General features: G+C 49.8%; 1 protein-coding gene across 2 annotated transcripts in view; it reads left to right on the forward strand.

The window, feature by feature from the left end:
- Positions 1-25,033, forward strand: part of KDM6A (lysine demethylase 6A) — a 1,083,812-nt gene that overhangs the window by 1,037,390 nt on the left and 21,389 nt on the right. For both annotated transcript variants that reach the window (XM_078658310.1, XM_078658311.1), the window contains one exon: positions 5,437-5,563. In XM_078658310.1, coding sequence (XP_078514436.1) covers positions 5,437-5,563 — 127 coding nt within the window. The remainder of the gene's footprint in view (positions 1-5,436; positions 5,564-25,033) is intronic.

Genomic DNA, 25,033 nt, shown 5'->3' on the forward strand with positions numbered 1-25,033 from the left:
GTGCAATACACATGGCCTTGAAGAGGATTCTCTGGCGTACTGGCAGCCAATGAAGGCTGGCCAGACCGGCTCTCACTGATTGCCTACGAGGAAGCTCGAGCAGTGCGCGAGCCGCACAGTTCTGCACTATCTGGAGTCTGCGTAGAGTGTATTCTGGGGCGCCAAGGTAGATCGTGTTGTTAAAGTCTAAGCGAGACTGTATTAGGCCCTGTATAGCTACCTGCTTAGCTATCATGGGTAGAAGGGGGAGGATTTTCTTTAGCGTCCTAAGGAGGCCGAAACAGGTGGCTGAAAGTTTTGTGGCCTGGGTATTAAATGAAAGGGTTCTGTCCAGCCACACCCAAAGGCTCTTGATGTTGTCCTTGTGTGCTGGAGGGGTACCTAGACAAGGGGGCCACAAGGAGTTGAAGAAGCAGGGGTTGGACGGGCCCAGGAGCATCAGCTCCGTTTTGTCCCCATTTAACTTGAGGGATGAGGAGGACATCCAATTCTTTACTTCCTCTAGACACTCTCTAAGTCCGCCTGTCGTTGGCGTGTTAGCCTCCTGCACCAATGAGACCACCAGCTGGGTGTCGTCCGCGTAAGAAATGATCTTAACCCCAAATGGGCGGACGACCTCGGCCAATGGCCTCATGTAGATGTTGAAAAGTGCGGGGCTTAAAGAGGATCCCTGAGGGACTCCACACCTTAGTGGTCTGCTATTGGATACAGACTCACTGTCGAATACTCTAAAGGATCTGTTCTCCAGGAAGGATTTGAACCAAAACCAGGCTTGGTCCTTAATTCCGACACTAGACAAACGATACAGCAGGGTGTCGTGGCTGACCGTGTCGAATGCCGCGCTGAGGTCAAGGAGGATCACTGCCACTGATCCTCCTTGATCCAAGATTTTTCTGGATTCCTCAGTGAGCAATAAGGAGGGTGTACTCGGTTCCATGTTTGGGTCTAAAGCCCGTTTGGGTAGGGTCTAACAGTTGGTGGTCTTCTAGAAAATTCACCAGTTGGAGATTAATGTGTCTTTCCAGGATTTTACTCACCCATGGGAGCAGTGAAATAGGCCGGTAATTGCTAAAATCTAAAGGGTCCAGGTTGTTTTTTTTTTAACAATGCTCTGACCATGGCCCGTTTCCAGACAGGAGGGACTGTACCGGAGGAGATGGATACGTTCAGGACATCCCTGATTGTTGGCAGCGTGATCTGGGATGCTGACATAATGATGTCTGGTGGGGCTGGATCGTCAGGGGAGCCGGATTTTACTTTCCGAACTACAGACTCAAGGGTTGCAAGGTCCAGGAGGGGGAAGTGGTCCAGAGTGGGAGGGGGCTGAAGGGGGGGATTGCCGTGATAATATTGACCTGGACTGAGGGGGTGGTGACTATGGGGGGAAAAGAAGAGTAGTTTTTGTTGACTTTTTGGTGGAAGAACTCTGCTACGTTATTGCAGTGAGTAGTGGATTTGGTTTTGTGCTGGCTAGGTGGGGGTTTAGTGAGTTTTTTCACAATTTGAAAAATTTCTTTAGGTTTTGATTTGGCTAGGATAATTCTGTTCGAGAAATATATGGCTTGAGCAGCTTTGACTTCTGCTTTATAGTCATTTATTGACTCGCGGTAGCGCCTTTTATTTTCAGGGGAATAGTCTGAACGCCATCGTCTTTCGGTTTTCCGGCAATGGCGTTTCTTTTCCGAGAGCCTCTGTGTACCAAGGGCAAGTTTTGTGGGAGCGTTTCAGCGTGGTTTTACTTTTAGGGAGGGTGGCATCAAGAGTTTGAGTGATCCAGTGTTCGTAAGCCTGGTTGGCTAAGCCAGGGTCCTCATTGTAGAGGGGTTGGTTGCTGGCGAGCTTGATGGACCATTCGTCAACTGAAAGGCGAGACCAGGCTCTGGTCAGTCTTGTTGTGGGTCCAGTGGGTGGAGGCTTGAGTGTGGTCCAGGTGAAGGGGACCAGTAGGTGGTCTGTCCATGGGAGCGGAATTGGTAGTCCGGCTTCCAGGTCTACACAGTTGCTGAACACTGGGTCCAACAGGTGGCCCTTAACGTGCGTTGGGGAGTTGACATGTTGGATTAATTGTAGAGCAGCTAAGTCATCCACGAGCGTGGTGGCTACATGGTCCAGTGCAGACTCAAAATTAAGGTTGAGATCACCTAGCAGAGTGAAATTAGAAGTGGTGTAAACACGTTCTGCCACAATTGAAGGGAGAAGATTGTGGAATTGCTTAGGGGGGCCTGGGGGGCGATAAATGAGTGTTCCTGAGAAGCAGTTGTTGGGGGAAAGTTCGAGACTGAAGGCAAGGCTCTCACAGTCAGGAATTGTATCAGAAGTAACTCGGCAATGATAATGTTCTTTATAGATGATTGCTAGACCTCCTCCTCTCCCCTTAGGTTGGTCCTGCCGAGTGATTTGGAAACCTGGAGGGAGAGCGGTTACTAGGGCAGGGTCGGAGTCTGTGGTAAGCCATGTTTCCGTCAGGAATACTATGTCTGGCATGTGTTCTTCTAAAAGTATGGCAATTTCCGCTCTGTGTTTCGGCAGGGATCTGCAGTTTAGCATACTCATACGGTAGTCGTGAGTCAGTCCTATGGCCGGCTTAGGTTTGAGGGATGATTTACATTCTGGACAGATTTGGGGGATGCTCTCAACGTGAAAGCGATGCGGTAGGCAGGTCGTAGCGGGGGGCCTGAGGCTGTGAAGGGTTTCCGCACTGGGCTCTTGCAGCTGAGGTATAGGGGGTATGGCCCTGGGCCTGGACTCGGCGCGGACGAGCGCAGACGAGCTTGCCTTAAGCGCGCCTTCGGCGCACAATCGTTGCGCCCACTGCGCTCGTCCGCTGCGCCTCCGGTAGATACACATGTTTGTAGGGAAGAGGCAGGGTACGGTGGGCGTGGCCTCAAGTGGGCGTGTCCCTAGGCTGGGCGTGGGTGATGGCGGCTGAAGTTAGTCAGCGAATTCTCCCTGTTCAGCGCTAAATCTGCTGTTGTGAGGGTGCCTGCACCGATTAAATCGGGTGCCTGCAAGCTAGGTGAGTGATTTAAAACAATTCTAACAAGTTTTAAAAAGGTGAAAATGACGAGCGCTAAAGACTACTCCCAGCTGAGCCTCAGGAGGTTCCAGTTTTATGTGCGGCACTTGTATTCAGCGCGCTTTTGTAGTTGTTCCGGTGGGCGTGGCCTCAAGTGGGCGTGTCCCTAGGCTGGGCGTGGGTGATGGCGGCTGAAGTTAATCAGCGAATTCTTCCTGTTCAGCGCTAAATCCGCTGTTGTGAGGGTGCCTGCACCGATGAAATCGGGTGCCTGCAAGCTAGGTGAGTGATTTAAAACAATTCTAACAAGTTTTAAAAAGGTGAAAGTGACGAGAGCTAAAGACTACTCCCGGCTGAGCCTCAGGAGGTTCCAGTATTATGTGCGGCGCTTGTATTCAGCGCGCTTTTGTAGTTGTTCCGGTGGGCGTGGCCTCAACTGGGCGTGGGTGATGGCGGCTGAAGTTAGTCAGCGAATTCTCCCTGTTCAGCGCTAAATCGGCTGTTGTGAGGGTGCCTGCACCGATGAAATCGGGTGCCTGCAAGCTAGGTGAGTGATTTAAAACAATTCTAACAAGTTTTAAAAAGGTGAAAATGACGAGCGCTAAAGACTACTCCCGGCTGAGCCTCAGGAGGTTCCAGTATTATGTGCGGCGCTTGTATTCAGCGCGCTTTTGTAGTTGTTCCGGTGGGCGTGGCCTCAAGTGGGCGTGGCCCTAGGCTGGGCGTGGGTGATGGCGGCTGAAGTTAGTCAGCGAATTCTCCCTGTTCAGCGCTAAATCCGCTGTTGTGAGGGTGCCTGCACCGATGAAATCGGGTGCCTGCAAGCTAGGTGAGTGATTTAAAACAATTCTAACAAGTTTTAAAAAGGTGAAAATGACGAGCGCTAAAGACTACTCCCGGCTGAGCCTCAGGAGGTTCCAGTATTATATTCAGATATGCTACCAAAAAGCTAAACGCATTCCATCAGTTCCCCCAAAAGCACATTCAATGCGTAAAATGGGGGCATCCATGGCATTCCTAGGAAACATTCCCCTAGAAGAGATATGTAAGGCAGCTACATGGTCTACCATACACACTTTCACTAAACTCTGTGTAGATGTGCAGTCAAAGCAGCAAGCTGCTGTAGGCCTGGCTGTCCTTAAAACTATTTTCCAAACTGCTGCAGCTGGTACAGGTGACCACCGCTAAAGGAGATACTGCTATACAGTCTATGCACAGATATGAATTCAGCAGCCCACATGCCTCGAACGGAATATGCTACTTACCAGTATGCATCTGTTCTTGGCATGTAGGGCTGCTGATATTCATATCGGCCACCCTCCTCCCCGGTGCCTGTCACAGCTGCAGTACTTTTCTACATACATTTACATGGACATCTCTTACTTTTCTATACTCCATCTTTGCCACAATGGCGAAAAACAATCTGAGGATGGAGAAGATGCCCAAGCGCACTGTAGTCCAGGGGAGGAGTCACCTATCTTGTGATACTTTCGAAGACTCTTCCAGGACAACAAAGTGCAATCATCTGGACCCAACACTAGGCGGCGATCTATGCACAGATATGAATGTCAGCAGCCCTACATGCCAAGAACAGATGCATACTGGTAAGTAGCATATTCCTTTTCCCTTTTTGGGCATACTGTTTCTTCAGACTGGTTCTTTATGATGTGGGTCTGTGTTGTTGGCGTGGAATTGGTCACAAAGAAACTGACGTCAGCGCACCGGGGGAGGGCTAATATGTACTCTGTTGACATCACATTATGGAGACAACACGCTATGGAGTCACTCGCCGTCCTCCACCGACGTTCAGAGGTGCTGCTCAGTACATGTATGGATCCAGTCTGGCACCTGGGCAGGATTCTAAGATAAGGAATCTGCAGCTAGATCCTGCCTCTACCAGATCAGGCGTTACCGAAGATAAGTAACTTGTCCTTCATGTCTTTGGATATGAATGCTTTTGGACAGGCTGACTAAGCATTGGCAACACCAATAGGTGTGGTCTTGTTAAGCATGGCTGTTTTTTCTGTTTCTGCAAACAGACACCACATACAAAAGAAAAATGAGTGACTCTGCCTTTGCACTGAGTGCACTCCCTTTCTGGCAAATTTGTTAACGAGATCGGGCAAAATTATATCACTTCCAGTACAACACAGTCAAAAGATTGCCTTCTGCTGAATGCTGTATTGGGTGGAAGCAACATGTGAATGGTACTTGAACATACTAGTAGATTCTGACCTCACTACGAGCCCATATATGCAAGTACTTGTGTATATATATTTTTATTATGAATGTTTGGGAAACCATGAGGCTAGCAGAAAAATTATAGCTGCCTAAATGTCTGGCCTAAAAAGATGTATGAAACTGCAGATTAAGATTAATTTCTGTGTTGCTGAATGTTATTTTCTTTCTTTTTGTTATAGGTATTGTTTGTTGAGAACATTGAAGCAGTGTCAAGCACTAAGGGAATCCCTCATTGCCCCTGGTAAAGAGATTGCATGGCATGGCCGAACAAAGGATGAGCCTGCTCATTACTGTAACATTTGTGAGGTGAGGAGATACTTGCTGCATCAAGAAATTGGTTTGATGGAACAGTATTTAAATGGTATTAACTCATTTTCCTTCTCCCTTACCTCCGCATCCGCTCGTCATTTCTACAGCCCTTGATCTGAGGTGAGTCCATCTATGGAGACGGACAACTCGCTTTCATGATAAACTTTACATGGAAGACTTCCTGGGCCTTGTGACCCATGTGGTTTATATATCCACCTCACCACCTCCATTTTCCTCACTTTGGATCAAGATGGCATTCTCTTTCTCTAATTTTGTCCAAATTTGCGAACATTTGTATTCCATTTGAAAGGTGGTCTATCAAAATGCTTTTTTTCTTTTTTTTTTTTAGAATCCTTTCTTTCAAAGACATTTAATTTTCTCTACATATGCTCTTGAGCAAAGACTGCAACATTGGATATGGTTCCAACTGCTCTGTTGGACTTGCAATGCCATATGGTTTCCTATTTTAGTTTTTTTAAGTGTCATTTGTTACTGTTTTTCCGGTTTGAGCCAGTCCCGCATTTCTCATATTTAAGTTCCGATTATTTTAGTATATTGACACATTCATTTTTCCATGCTCTTCTCTGTTTCCTTATTCCTTTTAACCATGCAGCATACATCAATTCTTTATTGGGTACTTTCTAATGATCAGGTTTACAGCAATGTTAAATTACCATAGTGTTAAGGGAGATCTGGAATATGTTTACTTTGCTAGGGGACCACATATATATCGTGAGACCAATGCCAATTGATTTCCCAGGCCTAGTGTCACTTTTGAGGGGCAAAATTATGAATATTGTTGCTTCCCTTTTCTGATTTACAATGGATTTATTTTTTCCCTAAAATATATCTGTTAGAAAGTTGGTCATAAATCTTAGCGGTTTCTTCGAGTACAAGTAATCCTGTGAAGATTTTGGGAGTCTATATGCCTGTTAAATAGGATACTCTGAAGTTTATGATCACTTATTTGGAAAGCCTATTGAGGTGTTGCAGATGTTTTCCACCATTTTGAATTTCCACATTTGTAGGACTTTGAAGACCAGATGCATCTTAAATAGATTACCACGTTATTTGCGTAAGTGCACGCTCCCTAATCATTGCATTGAGAGTAAGATTCGCATTGAATCCCTTCCTTTAGAGTATATTTTTTTGTGTGGATGTCCAATAAACACTAGAAAGTCTATTCAATGTCCAATTTTTATTTATTAAGATCAACACTTTTATTCAACAATTTTATTTTGGATTGGCTTTGTTGCCTCTTATTGAAGTGAAACTGTCCAACCCGCACTGATTAACAATCAGTTTTCTTTCTACAGAGGAGAAGTCTTGTTTTCTTTTTTTAAACATGAGTCCTCTAAGTGTTTGTTGTCCTGTGAGGCTTGCAGTCATTTCTAATTTACTTTTTGGTCAAGGTGTTCAGGCGTGTCCTGTTTGGACTTCTTCCGCTCATTTTATTCAAATCATTTACAATCATGTAAGGTCACCACCATATTCCTTGGCCACGATTGTGAGTTCTCAAGACAAACTAGAGTTCTACTTTCTTTCTGCTGCATGATGCCCAGTCTATTTTATTTAGGAAAATTTCTGCTGAGTAGCGACAATTAGAAGTTACATTTTTCACGTACTCGCTCTTTCTTCGTATTGTCAACTTTTTGGGCACTTGGAGTCCTCTTAATGACTCGGAAAAAAAGCCTATTTGTTGATCCTTTGCATATTTCATTTGCTGAGAAATTATAAGTGAACTGATATATTTCTTGTTGTACAAAATGAATCGCCTCAGGGCACAAATAGTTGCTGTTACTACCCAAAACTTAGCCTTGTGGGGATGTCAGGCTACGTCGTCTCACCAGATTTGGTACCTGTGACTCTCTGATTACTCCCAGGTCTCTGTAGCTAATGCAGTATTCTAGTGTTATATAACTGACTACTACAATGAGCGCCCAGCTGTCATCCTGATTTGTCTGTTGTTGTAATGTCCACAATAAACGTAAGTCCTTAAACTGTCTTTATCCAATATGGGTTCGCATTAGCTTTTGATGACACATTTTCCGCCCTCAGTAAGCCCCTATGAATTGTTAAGAGGGTCAGTGGAGCTTTCAAGCTTGGGTAGTCTATTTTCAGTTTCTTATTTGCATCCACCTGCCCCTAAAATAAGGTGCTTTCCACTACGCAGCTTTTAGCACATTGATTTCACCACATGGACACTATTGCATATGGGCTTAATGCAGTCATCCTTTTGACTGTACTTGCACAGGAGGTAATTGATATTTCAATTCATGCAAATGTAAGCTTTTGCACTTCAGATTATGGCATTATCCCGTATTAGGGTATCTTTCATAGATTCACATGCCTGAATCATTCCCCATCGTCGGGATGGGAGTCCCCGGTACATATATAAAGTAATGTCCCATTAGACATACAGAGTAATAGGCCAAAGGCCTCACATTAGTAACATATCCAGGTCCTTTTATAATAAGGACCAAACTCTAGAGAGCAACCAATCAGCTGCTACCACCCTCTGGAACCTTCCTGGAAGGAGCTCTAGTCTCTTAGATTTTCTACCGCACGTTGTGCTAAGGGAGTCTCCCCTGAGCTCTGCTCAGGTTCTTTCACAATCTCTGGATTTGAGGTATTTTCTTCGGATTTTTCTCTATCTGAGTGAAGTCTACACTCTTCATGTCGGATACCCCTTAAAAAGGCCTTTTTAGGCCCTGTGAGACTTGCAAAAAGAAGAGATTGTACTTCGATGACCAGCACAAAGACTACCTATACTGTCTTTATCCAGACCATTCTCCAAAATACTGCAAGGTATGTCAGACTTTTTCTACAAAAACTTTAAAAGATCGTGATAAAAGGCTTTTGACTTGGCTGCAAAGACTAAAGGACAAAGAGGACCCCTTGTCCTCTGAGGAGAGTGAAACATCATCAAAATCTTCTTCAAAAACTCATCAGAAAAGGCCCAGAGAAGTTTCTCCAGGACCTTCTATGCAGCAACCTCAAAAGATGACACAAAAATAGTCTTCAGAGGTTCCAAAGCTTAAGAATTTGCCTGCAAAAGAGTCTTCTTCCCTTCCAGGGACAAATATGCCAGCTCCAGACCCTCTAACTCCACCGCTGAGGGTAAAGCACACCTTCAAAAAGTCTTCCTCAGCCCCGTCGACTACCACCTCGTCGACGATGGCACTGACTGCGACAAAATCTCCACAGATTGCCGTTGGGGTGACTTCGTCGACTACGACGAGTTCAGCATTATCAGTCCCTCGTCGACGGCAGCGTCTGTTACAATCATCGACGATTCCTCATCGACGAAGTCTATACCATTGACGGCCTCGTCGACGACGCCTACGTCAGGACTCAAAATTTCATCTTTTCATCATAAAAGTACGCAGAGGCTGTCGCCTTCTCTTACATCGCCCAGTAGGGTTCAACCTTTGCCACCTTCGCACCGTTTGGATGAAGAGGAGGATTCAGATGAAGATAGCATGTTTAGGGCTGCGAGAAGTCCCTCCGAACTTAATGTTAAGTATCAGGAGAATTCGGATTATGACGATCAGGGCATGGAGGAGCAGGAGTATTACCATGAGGACACTCCTCAGCAACAACAGATGGTTTGTCTTCCTTCAGCCTTGGTCTCTGGTCTGCAGTTTATGATCTCTGACAACAGAAAAAGGTTTCCTACCTCTGCGCTGTCTCCTGCTCCAGTGTTATCACCTCCACAGAGAGTGCACGTACCGCCTCCACCACCTATTCCTATTGAGGTGTCAGTGCCACCCCTTCCATCTACGGACAATGAAGATGACGGACCGGAAGAAGGGGAGCTTCAGGATATGCAGTCACACCATGATGAATGGGACTATGTTATCCCTCTTCCTGCATCACCTTTGCCTCCTCAGGCGGACTCACCTCCTGAGGATATAGGAGGTTTTCATAATCTCCTGGAGAGAGCTGCCCAACGGTTCAAGCTACCTATGCCCTCTCACCAACAGGACTGTTTCCTTTACGGTTTCAAGGAACCTTATAAAAAGTCTGTTAGGTCAATGCCCAGCATTGACTATATTTGGGATCAAGGCATCAAGATCATGCAAAATCCCTCTACAGTCCCTCCAGTTCTGCCAAGGTTTGACAAGAAATACAGGGCTCCAGACGACGCTCCAGCCTGTCTCATTGGGCATCCAAAGCCTGATTCTGTGATCACTCAGGCAGCGCAGATCGAAAAACCCTTCTGTCACTTTTTCAGTTCCCCTGGATAAGGAGGGCAGGCGCATGGACAATATCAGGAAACGGTTTTCCTCTATGTAAGCACTAACAGTACAAGCGTCTAACTCTCTGGCACTATTGGGACACTACAACAGACAAATGTGGTCAGATATTGCACCATATTTGGAAAATCTTGCCACAGGAATCTAAGAACAAAGCAAGAAAGATGCTTCTGGAAGGCGAAAGGTCGGCTTCTGAAATCATAAATTGTGCTATGGACATCGCTTCAACTGGGTTCCACCAACTGGCTGGTGTGGCAGTTATGCGACGCCAAGGGTGGCTTAAGGCAACAACATTCCGACCTGAAATACAAATCCAGATCCTGGATATGCCAGGACAACTCCTTTTCGGTACCCACATTGATGAGGCCCTCCAAGGCATTAAAAAAAGACACAGATACGGCCAGAGCCCTGGGTACGCTTTAATATAAAAACACCACTTTTTGTGGATCAAGGGATAGAGGACAATATTCTAATAGAGGGAGCTACCAACAATATAGGTCCTCATATTCATCCTCTAACCAGTACTGGCCGCAGTTTCAGCAAAGACAGCAAGCGCAGACTTCATACAACAAGTCTTATTTTCACAGGAAAGCCGGACGGCAGAAGGATTCTGCGCAACGTCAATGACTTCTCTATATCGCCAGTCTCTGTTTCTTTTCCACCTTCCACAGTCGGAGGACGAATTTCCCACTATCTTCACAATTGGAGTCAAATCAAAACCGATCGTTGGGTTCTTCAACTGGTGCAGTTCGGACATTCCCTAGAAATTGTCCAAACCCCACCGCCAACGCCCCTTCAACATATAAATCACAAGCATCTGCACCTCTTACTCATGGATATATCAGCAATGCTCCAGAAGGGTGCTATAGAACGAGTACCTGTCCATCAAAAAGGACAAGGTTTTTACTCCTGGTTCTTCTTGGTGCGAAAGAAGGAAAAGAAATGGAGACCAATCCTAGATTTGAGAAGTCTAAACAAATATCTGAAAAAAACAATCATTTCGCCTGGTCACTATCCAGGAAGTCCAACAACTTCTCAATGCGAACGACTACATGGCATCCTTGGACCTCCAAGATGCCTACTTTCATATTCCGATCCACAAAAGGCACAGAAAGTTTCTACGGTTTGCTGTAGCGGGCAGGCATTACCACTTACGAGTCATGCCTTTCGGGCTCAAGTCAGCCCCACGCATTTTCACAAAATGCCTTGCGCCAGTGGCTACATTTCTCAGGCAACAGCATCACCAAATATTTCCAGATCTCGACGACTGGCTCGTCAAGGCACCCTCGCTCGACAGCGAGAGAAGATCTTCCAAAGCCTGTCTGCGGCTTTTCAGAAGATTAGGTCTTACCCTCAACCCAGACAAGTCGGTTTTTCATCCCTCTCAGTTGATAAAGTCTCTTTCAGTGCGCCTCTTCAAATCTTTCTTCGGAATGATGTCTTCCTGCATCCTTCTGGTTCCATACTGTCGTCTCCGCATGCTTCCTCTTCAAGAGGCTCTCTGCGCAATGGACTCAAGTCAGCGGATCCTTTGACATCATACAGGTGACTCCTCAGATGGTCGCCGCTCTCAACTGGTGGATTCAGCCACACAATCTGTCTCGAGGCCTATCCTTCCTGACTCCAGCATCTCCTCAGGTTATAACCAGGGGTGCGTCTCTGGACGGTGGGGAGCCTTCCCCCAGAAGCTTCAAATCCGCTGGAAGTGGTTTCCTCGCGAGTGAAAACTACACATAAACCTCCTAGAACTGAGCTGTCTACCTGGCCCTCCTGGAATTCCTTCCCAGAATAAAAGGTTTGCAAGTGCTTGTCAGGACTGACAATTCTACAACAATGCACTACCTGAACAGGCAGGGAGGTACTCGTTCACTCTCAACTTTCTCGAGAATCACAAAAAATCTGGAACTGGTCTCTTCGGAACAAAGTTTCTCTATGAGCAGAGTACGTTCCAGGAAAAGACAATGAGTTGGCAGAACGCAGACCACCTGCCACGAGTGGGAGTTAAACCAACACACTCAACAGCATCTTCTCTTTATGGGGCGAACCCCCGTTGGATCTTTTTGCCACACGACAGAACGCCAAATGCCAACACTTCACAAGCTGGCATCCCCAACAGGGATCTCTGGGGAATGCATTTTCAATAGCATGGACCAGCGTATTCGCCTACGCCTTTCCGTCAATTCCACTGATCTCCAGAATCTTCAGAAAGATGAAGGCAGAACATTGCACGCTGATTCTAATAGCCCCAGCATGGTCGCACCAACATTGGTTCACGGAGCTTCATCTCCCCTCTCTGCAAAAACCAATTCCATTGCCGCTGTTTCAATCTCTCCTCACAATGAACCAAAGACAAGTCCAGCACCTGGACCCAGCTTCTCTCAAATTATCGGCCTGGCTCCTGAGTTCCATGAGTTTCAAGATTTAAACATTCCTCCGGAATGCAGAGCTGTCCTATCCCACGCCCGAGCAGATAGCACAAACAGGACTTATTCCTTTAAATGGAAGAGATTCTGTATCTGGTGCAGGTCCGCTAAAGTGCATCCTTTCACATCCTCTCCTGAAGAGATATTACCATACCTCCTTCATTTGGCTACTTCAGGCCTCGCCCACGCTTCCATCAAAGTCCACCTGGCAGCAATATCCTGTTTCAGGAGACCTTATACTGGACCTTCTCTTTGGTCGAACAGATTAATAAAACAGTTTCTCAAAGGTCTGTTTAGAACTTTCCCTCCTGTAAAGTCACCACCTCCAACATGGCAACTAAACACAGTACTTGCTCAGCTGAGGAAGCACTCTTTCGAGACGATACACAGAGCTGACCTCAAGTTCCTATCTTGGAAGACTGCGCTCCTTTTAGCTCTTGCATCAGCAAGGCGAGTTAGTGACCTTCACGATTCTAGATCCTTTTCTACAATTTAAAAATGACCGGATAATTCTTCGCACTAACCCAAAATTTATTCAAAAAGTACCATCGGACTTCCACTTAAATGAGCCTATTGTCTGAAATACTTTCTTTCCAAATCCTCAGACTGCAACGGAGAGAGCTCTCCATTCTTTGGATTTGAAGCGCTGCCTTAAATTTTACCTTGACAGGACAAAAACTTTCCTCAAATCCAACCAACTTTTTGTGGCTTACAGCATACTTAGAAAGGGTTTCCCACTCGCAAAGCATTTCCAGCTGAATCTCTGGTGCCATTGTCTTCTGTCACCAGCAGGCTGGTCAGCCTTTACAATAACGGATACGTGCCCATTCCACTAGGGCAGTCTCTACTTCTACGACTGTTTGCAGGTGTGCCAATCACGGAGATTTGCAGAGCGGCAACATGGAAGACGCCGCATACATTTACCAAAAATTAATGTTTGGATACCGAACTAATGAAGGATGCTGCAGTGGGACAGGCGGTGTTGCGTCATCTATTTCGATAGAGGTGAGCCTTCCTTCCCTCCCTACAACCTTTCTCTTATTTTTTCCACACACATTTTCCTATCACTTTTATACCTTTTGCCAAACTAGCAACTTATTGCTTTGCATTTTAATGTTGTGATATATGCATATGTATATATGTATTTGTTAACTAATGCTTCATATTCTTTATGCAAAAGGAAATGTGCTTATCACTGCTTTCTACTCTGATTCAGGCATGTGAATCTATGAAAGATACCCTAATACTGGATAAGAAATGCGTTACTTACCTGTAACTGCAGTTATCCAGTATTGGTATCTTTCATAGATTCACATGCAACCCACCGGCCTCCCTTGGAAGGGCCTACCTAGTATTCTCAGTTGTTCCTCTATATAGCACTGTGCTTATGAAAATCTCAGGGACTAGAGCTCCTTCCAGGAAGGTTCCAGAGGGTGGTGGCAGCTGATTGGTTGCTCTCTAGAGTTTGTTCCTTATTACAAAAGGACCTGGATATGTTACTAATGTGAGGCCTTTGGCCTATTACTCTGTATGTCTAATGGGACATTACTTTATGTATGTACCGGGGACTCCCAAACCGACGACAGGGAATGATTCAGGCATGTGAATCTATGAAAGATAGCAATACTGGATAACTGCAGTTAGAGGTAAGTAACGCATTTCTTACCTCCCATTCAGCTGCTCTCGAAGGTCCTGCAAAAGGTGAGGGAGGATGGCATACAGCTCACCCTCCTCACCTGGGCAATAAGGATTTGGTAGCCTAATCTGTTGGAAATTCAAATTTGGCATCCACTTCCTTCGTGGAACAGATCAGCTTTAGCACCAGGATAGTCTGGTCCTCCACCCCAGTCTTCAGACCTTTCAACTGCCGTGTAGCGTTTGAGAAGTGCCAATTAGAGGCCTTCTGCTCACTACCATTGGTAGAAGATGTCAACTTACTGGCTTAAAAAACTGGTACCAAGTCTGAGTGTTGCTGGGACAAACTTGTTTTTTCTTGGTATCAACCTGCAGTCTGTAACCCCTTTGAGGAAAATCTGTAATTTGCTTTCTGTTTTCCCTTGCTAAAAGGATGTGTTGGTTTTCTACCATCAAAAGTTGTTTGGCTGCTCTTTTTATATGTTTTGTTTATGACTAGCCTTTGTTCAGACACGTGTAGTGGGACTTTTTTGAAAAGTTCACACATGTATTTCCTCCAACACTTTGTTGTTCTGCAGTGAGACTTAAATTTGGTACCTACCTTTCTAATGGTATTACCATACAAATAGATGCACAGCTATTGTAGTAATCTCTTACCTGGAAGTTGTGGTCCATCCCCTTTTACTGTTTTCTATACACAGGCAATAGTTGATTATTCACCCAGCATTTTTTCCCTCTCCTCCTCACTCGCAGGAAGACTAACAGCTACTCAAGCTGGACCCTATGCAAGCTGTTTACTTCTATATTGGTCTGATTAGATCCTAATAAGGGGATAAACACTTTTTCCAAGGCTTGGTCTTGGGTTAAGAAAGGCGGTGACCAACCTCTATGAAAGCCGTGTCAGCATTGCTGTGGCTGACATTTACTGGGCAGACACTTTGCCTTCTTTTGCATTAGTCAGTCCCGCCTCCTGGTAAATACTGCTTTGGGACTCATTTTGGGACTCATCCATACAGTGTGAATCCATCAGAAAAAAAGTTACTTAACTTTGGCAGATATCTTCTTCTCGCAGATTCCTTACTGCCATGCGCCCTCTGTTCTTAGATAGCACCATTCATAATAAGATTCCAGAGTATTCAAAATGATTATTCTTGTGGTTTTGTTGCCAGCTGCTGGCTCTACCCATCAAAGATGTGTGGAAAAACTTGTCACTTTCTGCATGGGTGTAGGGCGAACTGAAGTCATGTGGCTCTGGAGAGCTGATGCTTGAGCAAACTTCTGCGTTCCAGTCTGGCTCCTGCTGCCAATAAGTCACTATTGTCGAAAGTGCTGGTCGTGCAAAACACGGCAGCTCGGTTGATTTGCAAACTAGTGCCGGGTACAGCGTCCACTCCTCTTTTAAAATCTTTACATTAGCTACCAGCAAGTAAAAGAGTAGTATTCAAACTGTGCTGTCTAACCTATAAAGCTCTGCAGAGTAAATGTCCTAAGTACCTTTGTCAGAGACTAAAACTATATCACCTCACTAGGAATATGTGTTCCAGTGAGGAGGAGTTATTGTCTGTCCCTCAGATTAGGCATTCTAGATGTGTTGGAAGATCTTTCTCTTATTTGGCCCCCACCCTCTAGAACAACCTACCATTCTCAGTTTCAACCTGTCCTCACTACAGCAAATTTAGGAAAGCATTAAAAACTGCACTGTTTTAGAATCTAGATTTTGTCCTGCCTTTTGTATTGACTGCACGCGAGATACCCCGGTTGGGGTGATTCGAGCGAGTTATCAAATCATTCATTCATTCATCCACAAGATTAGGAATCTGCAGGAAGATCTCGCATCCACTGGAAAAATTTTTACCAAATGTGAGTAACTTTTCGGTGGTGGTGTCTTATTTTATTAGGTAGGAAGCATAGGCAGAAGGGTGAGAAGTCTCGAAGCGTTCTTCGACTTCTCCTCGTCCATCGGCTGATGAGACGAGGAAGCATTGGCGTTCTAGGCCCTGTTCTCCGGAGCCTGGGCCAACTCTGCACCTTCCCAAATTTCCAAAGGCCGCAGAATCCACTGTCTAGCTATGAGTTCTATGAGGCCATGTGCCACATTTTTGGCAGTCCAACCCAGACGTTGCGCCTTTGGGCCCTGCAGGGTTGGAGGGGGGCCGTATGTTTCTGCGACTTAGGCATGCCACCACCGGTCCATTTCTGGATTCGTACCAGAGCCAATCGAGCCATCATGACTTTCCCCAACACCAGTACCAACGCCAGTGCTCCAGGAGATGCCGGTATCCACACCGCAGCACCCTCCCCATCATCAGCCCCAATGCCAACACGGAGCCGGAGGTGTGTCCCCCAACAAAGACTCAGATGGGAGCTCTGCCTCCCAGATCAGAGCCTGGTCCTTATTTTCATTGGCTAGGTCTCAGGGAAGACTGGGAGGGGATGCTGGTCTGCTTTCTCCCTCTACCGTGGCTTCAGAGGGAAGAGCATCCAACACTTGGTGGTGCACAGGGCGACTGAGGTCCTTGACCCACGGTGCAGTCAAGACTCATGTCTTGATGAAGGTGCTTCAATCGGGAGTCTCTACGTCAGAATCCTTACTCCCGTTCAGTGACGCCCACACTGACATCCTTTTGGGTACCTGGTCCAAACCCAACACGGGCTCCTGTGAATAGGACAATTTCCCGCTGCCATCGACCCGCAACTAGGGACCCAAATTTCCTCAACCAACACCCTACCCCTGAGAGCTTGGTGGTCCAATCCTCCTCCTCCCAAGTCGCTTTCCCTTCCCCTAGGATAGGGAAGATAAGAGTCTGGACTCATTTAGGTAGAAGTTGTTTACTTCCCCCAGCCTGACTTAGCGGTCCATGAACAGTGCATACCTTTTGAGCTGTTATTCCCACACTCTGTGGGATACAGTTGCCCAAGTGCTGACTCATGTCCTGGAAGAGGCCCGGGAAGCACTCTTCCCAAGCGGTTAGTGACAGGAGAGATGTGCACAGTTCGCTGCGTACTTGACAAGACCAACTTGCTATTTTCAATGACAATGGTCCATAGGCACTGTATCTGAAAGAGACACGTTAGTATTAGATTCCTTACCTTAGAATATCCCCAGGCGTCAGACTGGATCCGGAAATTTTTGCGTAGCAGTACCCTTGCGCGTCGGTAGGTGTCGTCTGCGGCTCCGCGTCCGTCGTGGGCGCCGTGATGACGTCGTCGGAGTACTTAGACGCCGCCTCCGCGTGCTGACATCATTTCTTCTTTTTTCCGCGCCAGCAAGCGCAGATCTGGAAAAAGCAGTAACCCTAGTCACTTTTTGAGTAACCTTTTTGATCCTTTTTGATCCTATTTCGAGTCTCTCGACTCCGACACGGTGCCTTTAGGGATGCCTGGCTTCAAACCTTGACGATTGCGACCGGCTGATGTCGGTCACGGATCCTCACCGCGTCTGTTTGTCGTCTTTGGGCGTCGACCACGACGACAAGGCCTGCTCCGACTGCCGGGCCCTCTCTTCGAAAGCCAGGCGGGAGCGGTCCCGTAGGCGCCTCGAACTCCGGCAGTCGGTCCCGCGCCGTGAGAGGTCCCGATCCCATGGGAGGTCGAGGGACAGGTCGCGGGCTCGGAGCCATCACAGCTCCGAGAGTAGGCCGCACTCCTCCGGGTCGAAGTCGTCGTCAGGTAAGAGGCACAAGAAGTCCAAGCGGCATCATCGCTCCTCGGACTCCCCCCGACGCTCGCGTGATGCGGCCGGGGGTTCGGGTGACACCGCCCACGCGGCACCGTCGGAGTGGCGGGCGCCGCGTGCAGCTCCACACCCTCCGGTCCCTGGGCTGAACGCGACGCCGGAGGAGGTCGAGCGCTTCCTCATGGCCATGAGGAAACTCTCTCCTCCGACGGGCTCCGCGGCGCCTTCGGGCCCAGCGGACCCGTCTGGGGGCCCTAGCGGGTCGGCGGCTCCGGCCCCAACGCCGTCGGGTGCTTTTGCCCCGACACCGCCGACGCCTTCGGGCCCGGCGCCGCAGGTCCCCGTTATCCCGACGCCGCCGGTGCCTTCGGGCCCGGCGCCGAGGGGTCCAGTTGTTCCGACGCCGCCGGCGCCTTCGGGGCCGGCGCCGCAGGATGCCGCTGGTCCTCCTTCGGGATCTGGTTCGTCGCCGGTGGATCTGACGACCTCCCCGGCGCCGGACCCTCAGGTGTCGCCTCGGGCGGCGCCGTCCCCGGTTCCACCTTCGTTCCGGCGTCGGGACGGCCCCGATGGGCGCCGCTCCAGACGCCGGTTGGAGAGTTCTCTCTCTACGAGCAGGCCCCATTGGATGAGAACCCTGAATTTCAGGAGATGGGTGATGAAGAGGACTGGGAGGGGTCTGAGGACCCTCTGACCAGGGAGTGTCAGTCTCATGAGGACTGGACAGGAGACCTTGGGGAGGCCAGTGGCCTGGACACCTCTCCAGACACTGGTTTTGTCTCCCCTCCTTCCGTGGCATCGGAGGAGGGGGCAACTTATAGTGTGGTGCTGATGAGGGCTGCCAAGGCCTTGGGCCTTGAGCTCCCCGTCGCGGCCGTGAGGACTAACCTCCTCACTGAGGTCCTTAAACCGCAGTCAAGCTCGGCCGAGCCTCTGCTGCCTTTTAATGAGGCCTTGACCGACGTTCTGCTGGGCACTTGGTCCAAGCCCGCTACGGGTTCGCCCGTAGATAGGAACGTGGCCAGACGCCACCGCCCAGCCCCGGGCGACCCATGTTTCCTGTCCTCCCACCCTACCCCCGAGAGCCTGGTCATCCAGGCCTCCAATTCCCAGACCGCATTCCCGTCCGCCCCCCCGGACCGGGAATCCAAGAGGTATGACCAGTATGGGAAGAAGATCTTCTCATCACTTAGCCTCGGCCTGCGGTCTTCTAACACCGCCTGCCTCTTGGGACGTTACACCCACTCTGTGTGGGATAAGGTCACGGAAGTGCTGCCAGAGTGTCCATTGGAGGTACGGGCCAAACTCGGCCAAGCCCTTGTGGAGGGCCGGGATGCAGCCAAGTATTCCATCCGGTGTGGGCTGGATACCACAGACTCGCTGGGTAGAGCGATGGCAACGACGGTGGCGGTCAGACGCCACGCCTGGCTGAGGTCCGCCAACTTCTCGGCAGATGTCCAGAACACGCTTATGGACATGCCGTTCGATGGCCGTCGCCTCTTTGGCGACAAGGCAGACCATGCGCTTGAGCGTTTTAAGGACTCCAGGGCTACGGCCAAGTCCTTAGGCCTCTCGGGCCAGCACCAGCAACCGGCTGCCTATCACTCCTTTCGTGGCCACGGAAGGGGTGCGCCCACACGTGCCGCCAGCCACGCACCGCAGGGCAATACCCAACGCGGTGGCGGCCGTGGGAACCGCCGTCCAGGTGGTCGGGGGCAGCGGCGAGGTCAGTCCACACCTTCCCCCGCAGCATCTGCCTCAAAACCCTCCTATCCGTGCTTTCAGGCCCATGTGACGCCAGTGGGGGGCAGGGTTCGCCATCACCACCTCCACTGGCGCACTGTCACATCGGACAGGTGGGTGCTGCAAATCGTCCGAAGGGGCTACTCCCTCCCCTTCGAGGCGACTCCTCCAGCCATGCCACCGCAGAACCACCGTGTATCGGGGGATCACTTGCGACTTCTGCAGGACGAAGTTACGGCCCTCTTGGCCAAGGGGGCCATCGAGCGCGTTCCTGGGCCAGAAGTAGGGTGTGGTTGCTACTCCCACTACTTTCTGGTACCCAAGAAGGGCAAAGGGGGCCTACGCCCTATCTTGGACCTACGGAACGTCAACGGCTTCCTCCGGAAGGAGAAGTTCAAGATGCTGACACTGGCTCAGGTCCTGGCTGCCCTGGACCCAGGAGACTGGATGGTAGCGTTGGACTTGCAGGACGCTTACTTTCATATCTCCGTCCTGCCTGCCCACCGGCGCTACCTGCGGTTCATGGTGGGCCACGAGCACTTTCAGTTTACCGTGCTCCCCTTCGGCCTTACCAGCGCCCCACGGGTGTTCACGAAGGTGATGGCGGTGGTCGCAGCTCATCTGCGCAGGTTAGGGGTTTCAGTCTTCCCCTACCTCGACGACTGGTTGTTGAAGGCGGGCTCGCCCCAGACAGTCGTCAGCCACCTCCAGACGACGGCAGACCTCCTGCACCTGCTGGGGTTCTCCATCAATGTGCCGAAGTCACACCTGTGTCCCTCTCAGAAGCTCCTCTTCATCGGAGCGGTTCTGGACTCGGCGCGGTTTCGGGTTTATCCACCCGAACAGCGGGTCCGGGATATTCAGGCTCTGGTTCCCATCTTTCAGCCGTTATCCCGGGATTCGGTCAGGTTCACGTTGTGGCTTCTGGGGCTGATGGCCTCCTGCATCCTACTGGTGCATCACGCCAGGTGGCGGATGTGGGCTCTGCAGTGGGACCTGAAGTTTCAGTGGGCCCAGCATCAGGGCAACCTATCCGACCACGTCCTGATCTCGGAGGGCACTGCGAGACAGCTGCTGTGGTGGCTTACGGACCGCGATTGGGTCAGCGGCAGATTCTCTCCCTTCCCCAACCGGAGCACGTTGTTGTGACGGACGGGTCCCTCCAGGGCTGGGGAGGCCACATGGGAGAGGCGGAGATCAGAGGCCTCTGGTCTCCGGCGGAGACCCGGCTCCACATGGAGCTCAGGGCGATTCATCTGGCACTGAAGGCATTCCTCCCCTCTGTCCGGGGGAGTGTAGTGCAGGTGTTCACGGACAACACCACCGCCATGTGGTACTGCAACAAACAAGGCGGGGTGGGGTCGTGGATCCTTTGTCAAGAGGCTCTTCGCCTTTGGCAATGGCTGGAACACCAGGGCGTGACCCTGGTGGCTCAACACCTGGCAGGTTCTCTGAACGCCAGGGCGGACGAGCTCAGCCGTCGGTGCATGATGGATCACGAATGGCGTCTGAACTCGGACGTGGCGCAAGGCCTCTTTCAGCGATGGGGAGAGCCTTGGTTAGATCTATTCGCCACCGAAGAGAACGCGCAATGTCATCAGTTCTGCCCGTTGGAATTTCCAAGGCGGCACTCGCTCGGAGACGCTTTTCGTCGCGAGTGGAGTTGCGGTCTGTTATACGCCTTTCCGCCTATACCACTTCTGCCCAGAGTGCTGAAGAAAATCAAGTGCGACCGGGCCCAAGTCATCCTTGTGGCTCCGGACTGGGCCAGAAGGTACTGGTATCCAGAGCTACTCAGTATGTCAGTCGATCCCCCGGTTCGTCTGCCTCTTCAGGAGGACCTTCTGTCGCAGCAGCAGGGGACGGTCCTCCACCTGAACCTGTCCAGTCTCCACCTCCATGCTTGGAGATTGAGCTGCGACAGTTGAGGCCATTTGACTTGCCTCCTGAAGTCTGTAATGTCATTCTGGCAGCCTGGCGTCCCTCCACAAAGTCGGTATACGCCTGCAGGTGGAACAGATTTGTGGCATGGTGCACAGCAAAGGCTGTGGATCCTCTTTCTGCCCCTCTTTCTGAGGTTCTTCTCTTCCTTCTTTCTCTTGCCCAGCAGGGCTCTGCTCTGGGCACTATCAAGGGCTACCTTTCTGCCCTTTCAGCCTTTCTCAGGCTACCTGATCAGCCTTCTTTGTTCAAGTCCCCTATTGTTAACAGATTTCTTAAGGGCATCACTCACACGTTTCCTCCTGTTCCGTTTGTGATGCCTCAGTGGGACTTGAACCTGGTTTTGACATTCCTGATGTGCGCTCCCTTCGAGCCGCTTCACAACTGTCCTCTTCGCCTTCTGACTTTGAAGACTGCTTTCCTGGTTGCCATCACCTCTGCCAGGAGAGTGAGTGAGCTCCAGGCTCTTTCTTGTACTCCACCTTTCCTTTCTGTCCATCCGGACAAAGTGGTGCTTCGTACCAAACCTTCTTTCCTGCCCAAGGTTGTCACGGCCTTTCACATCGGGCAGTCCATCACCTTGCCTACCTTCTTCCCGCCACCGCATCCCTCTAAAGAGGAAGAGCGGCTCCACCGTCTGGACCCAAAACGTGCGCTCTCATTCTATTTGGATCGCACACGCCAGTTCCGGGTGGATGACCAACTCTTTGTTGGTTACGTGGGCGCTAAGAAGGGGAAAGCGGTGCACAAGAGGACCATCTCCCGGTGGATCATCCTGTGTATCCAGGCATGCTACTCCTTGGCTAGGAAGGAGCCCCCGGTTGGACTGCGGGCTCATTCTACCCGAGCGACGGCGACCACCACTGCCCTGGGCAGGGGTGTGCCCTTTCAAGACATCTGTCTGGCAGCTACGCGGGCATCGCTGCACACGTTTGCAAGACACTACTGCCTGGACAGTCAAGTCCGGAGGGATGGCTTCTTTGGCCGTTCCGTCCTCCAGGACTTTCTGGTGTGATTATTGGTTCGCAGACCCACCACCGGGGTTGGTATTGCTGGGGTATCTATTCTAAGGTAGGGAATCTAATACTAACGTGTCTCTTTCAGATGCACAAGTTACTACTTGTGTAACGATATATCTGTAAGAGACATTAGTTAGTATTAGATTCCTTACCGACCCACCCATCCTCCCCGTTCTGCGAACCAATATCTAGGGTTAGGGTTGTCCCCTTTCAGGGCCCTAGTTTCAATGGCACCAGTGTTGGTTTTTAACATGGCTCTGCGTTTCTGGCGCGGAAAAGCTGTGTCTAAGAACTGACGTCAGCACGCGGAGGCGGCGTCTAAGTACTCCGACGACGTCATCACGGCGCCCCCGACGACGGATGCGGAGCCGCAGACGACGCCTACCGACGCGCAAGGGTACTGCTACGCAAACATTTCCGGATCCAGTCTGACGCCTGGGGATATTCTAAGGTAAGGAATCTAATACTAACTAATGTCTCTTACAGATATATCGTTACACAAGTAGTAACTTGTGCACCTGGCTGAGAACGACTGGCCTCACAGGGGATGTCCTAGCTTCCCTCATGGACATGCCCTTCAATGGCACCCGTCTCTTCGGAAGCAAGGCAGATTTGCTGCTCTAGCGATTTAAGGATTCTAGTGTTCCCCAGCCTCTGCGTGGCAGAGAGCGCGGTACCCACAGACCTCATGGGTCAGGTGGCCAGCGGATTGGTCAGTCCACCACCCCTCCTCCTGTAACCGCCTCCAAACCCTCCTAGTCTGACCTTTTGCCACCATAGGCACCCAGTTGGTGGGATTCACCATCACCTGCCAGTCCATAGCAATGGATAGGTGGGTTTTCCAGATTGTCTGAAGGGGCAACTCCCCCCATGCCACCATCTGACGATCGGTTGACGGAGGATCATCTGTCTATTCTCCGTGAGAAAGTCATGGGTCTCTTTGCCAGTGGAGCCATAGAGAGGGTTCCGGTGCCAGAAGTAGGCTGGGGTTGTTATTCCCGCTACTTCTGCTTCCCAAAAAGGAAAAGGGCTTTGTCCAATCCTCAATCTCCGAACTCTGAATCTCTTCCTCAAAAAGGAGGAAGTCAAAATGCTCACGTTGGCCCAGGTCTTTTCGTCCCTGGACCCAGGAGACTGTACGGTAGCATTGAAATTGCAGGACGCTGATTTTCATGTTCCCGTCCTGCCTGCCCACCAGTGCTATCAGTGGTTTTCGGTAAGCCACAAGCACTTTCAGTACACCAATGTGATGGCACTGTTTGTGACTCATCTGCAGAGGTCAGGGGTGTCAGTCTTGCCCCTACTTCGACGACTGGCTGCTGTAGACGGGCTTAGGCCCGGCTGTTGTTGCCCATCTCTAGACTATGGTGAACTTTCTGCCCTCGTTGGGGTTCATTATCAACGTGCAAAGTCACACCTGACTCCCTCTCAGACACTACCCTTTGTTTGGAGCTGGTCGGGACACAGTGCAGTTTCAGGCTTATCCTAGCGAGACCATGATATTCAGGCTATGATACCGGTGTTTCAGCCTCTATCTTGAGTTTTGGTGACAATACCTTGGAGGATGCTGGGTCTCATGGCCTCCTGCATCTTGCTAACACATGCCAGATGGCATATGTGGGCTCTGCAGGGAGACCTGAAATTTTTGTGAGCACAGCATCAGGAGAATTTCCCCAATGTGGTCCAGCCCTCGGACTGAACTGCAAGATATCTGCAGTAGTGAGTAACCAACCACTATTGGGTCAGAGGCAGACCCCTCTCCCTTCCCCACCCAGATCTCACAGTAGTGAGAGATGTGTCACTCCTGGAATGGGGTGGCAATCTGGGAGAGGTAGAGAACAGAGGACTCTGGCTCCGGTGGATTCTGGACTCCATATCAGCCTGTTGTATCTCCGGGCGATCCAGCTGTGATTGAAATCCTTTCTACCCTCCTTCAAAGGGAGGCTGGTATGAGTGTTCACAGACAACAACACCGTATTGTGGTACAGCAACAAACTGGGCGGGGTGGGGTCGTGGACCCTTTGTCAAGAGGCCTTTCGTGTCTGGACATGGCTGGAACACCATGGCATATCTCTAATGGTGGCTCAACATCTGGCAGGTTCTCTGAACGCCAGAGCGGACACAGCTGAAGATGCCTAGCAGATCACGAATGGCGTCTGCATCCGTAGGTGGTGCAAGGTCTCTTTCAGCAGTGGAAAGAGCCTTGGTCCAAAGGGGCTACTCCCTCCACTTCGAGACTAGCCCTCCCTCCATGCCACCATCCTTCCATTGCATGTCGAAGGATCTCTTGGCCCTTCTCTGTCAGGAAGTTGCAGCTCTGTTGGCAAAGGGAGCTATCGAAAGGGTCCCTGTGCCAGTAGTAGGTCATGGTTGCTATCCCCATTACTTTATGGTACCCATGAAGGACAAAGGCCTGCATCCTATCTTAAACCTCAGGGCCCTCAATCACTTCCTCCTGAAGGAAAAGTTCAAGATGCTCATGTTGGCTCAGGTCCTGTCTGCCCTTGCCCGAAGACTGGATGGTAGCGTTGGACTTGCAGGAAGCATATGTTAGTCATGTGAGCTGTGGATGACCTGCTTTGCATTGCCTGCCATCTAGTATTGGGTCTGGATCTTTGCACTTTGTTTTTCTTCGAAGAAGTCTTTTCCAGTCATGAGGTAGGAGGTGACTCCTTTCAGTGATAGTGTGCATGGGCATAGACTTTATTGTTAGATTTTTTTTTTTTCGCCATCTGGTTAGGACGTGAATTGCGGCGCTCGGTTCGACACCG

Source organism: Lissotriton helveticus, chromosome 8, assembly GCF_964261635.1.
Source record: "Lissotriton helveticus chromosome 8, aLisHel1.1, whole genome shotgun sequence".
In the NCBI taxonomy this organism is placed as follows: Eukaryota; Metazoa; Chordata; class Amphibia; order Caudata; family Salamandridae; genus Lissotriton; species Lissotriton helveticus.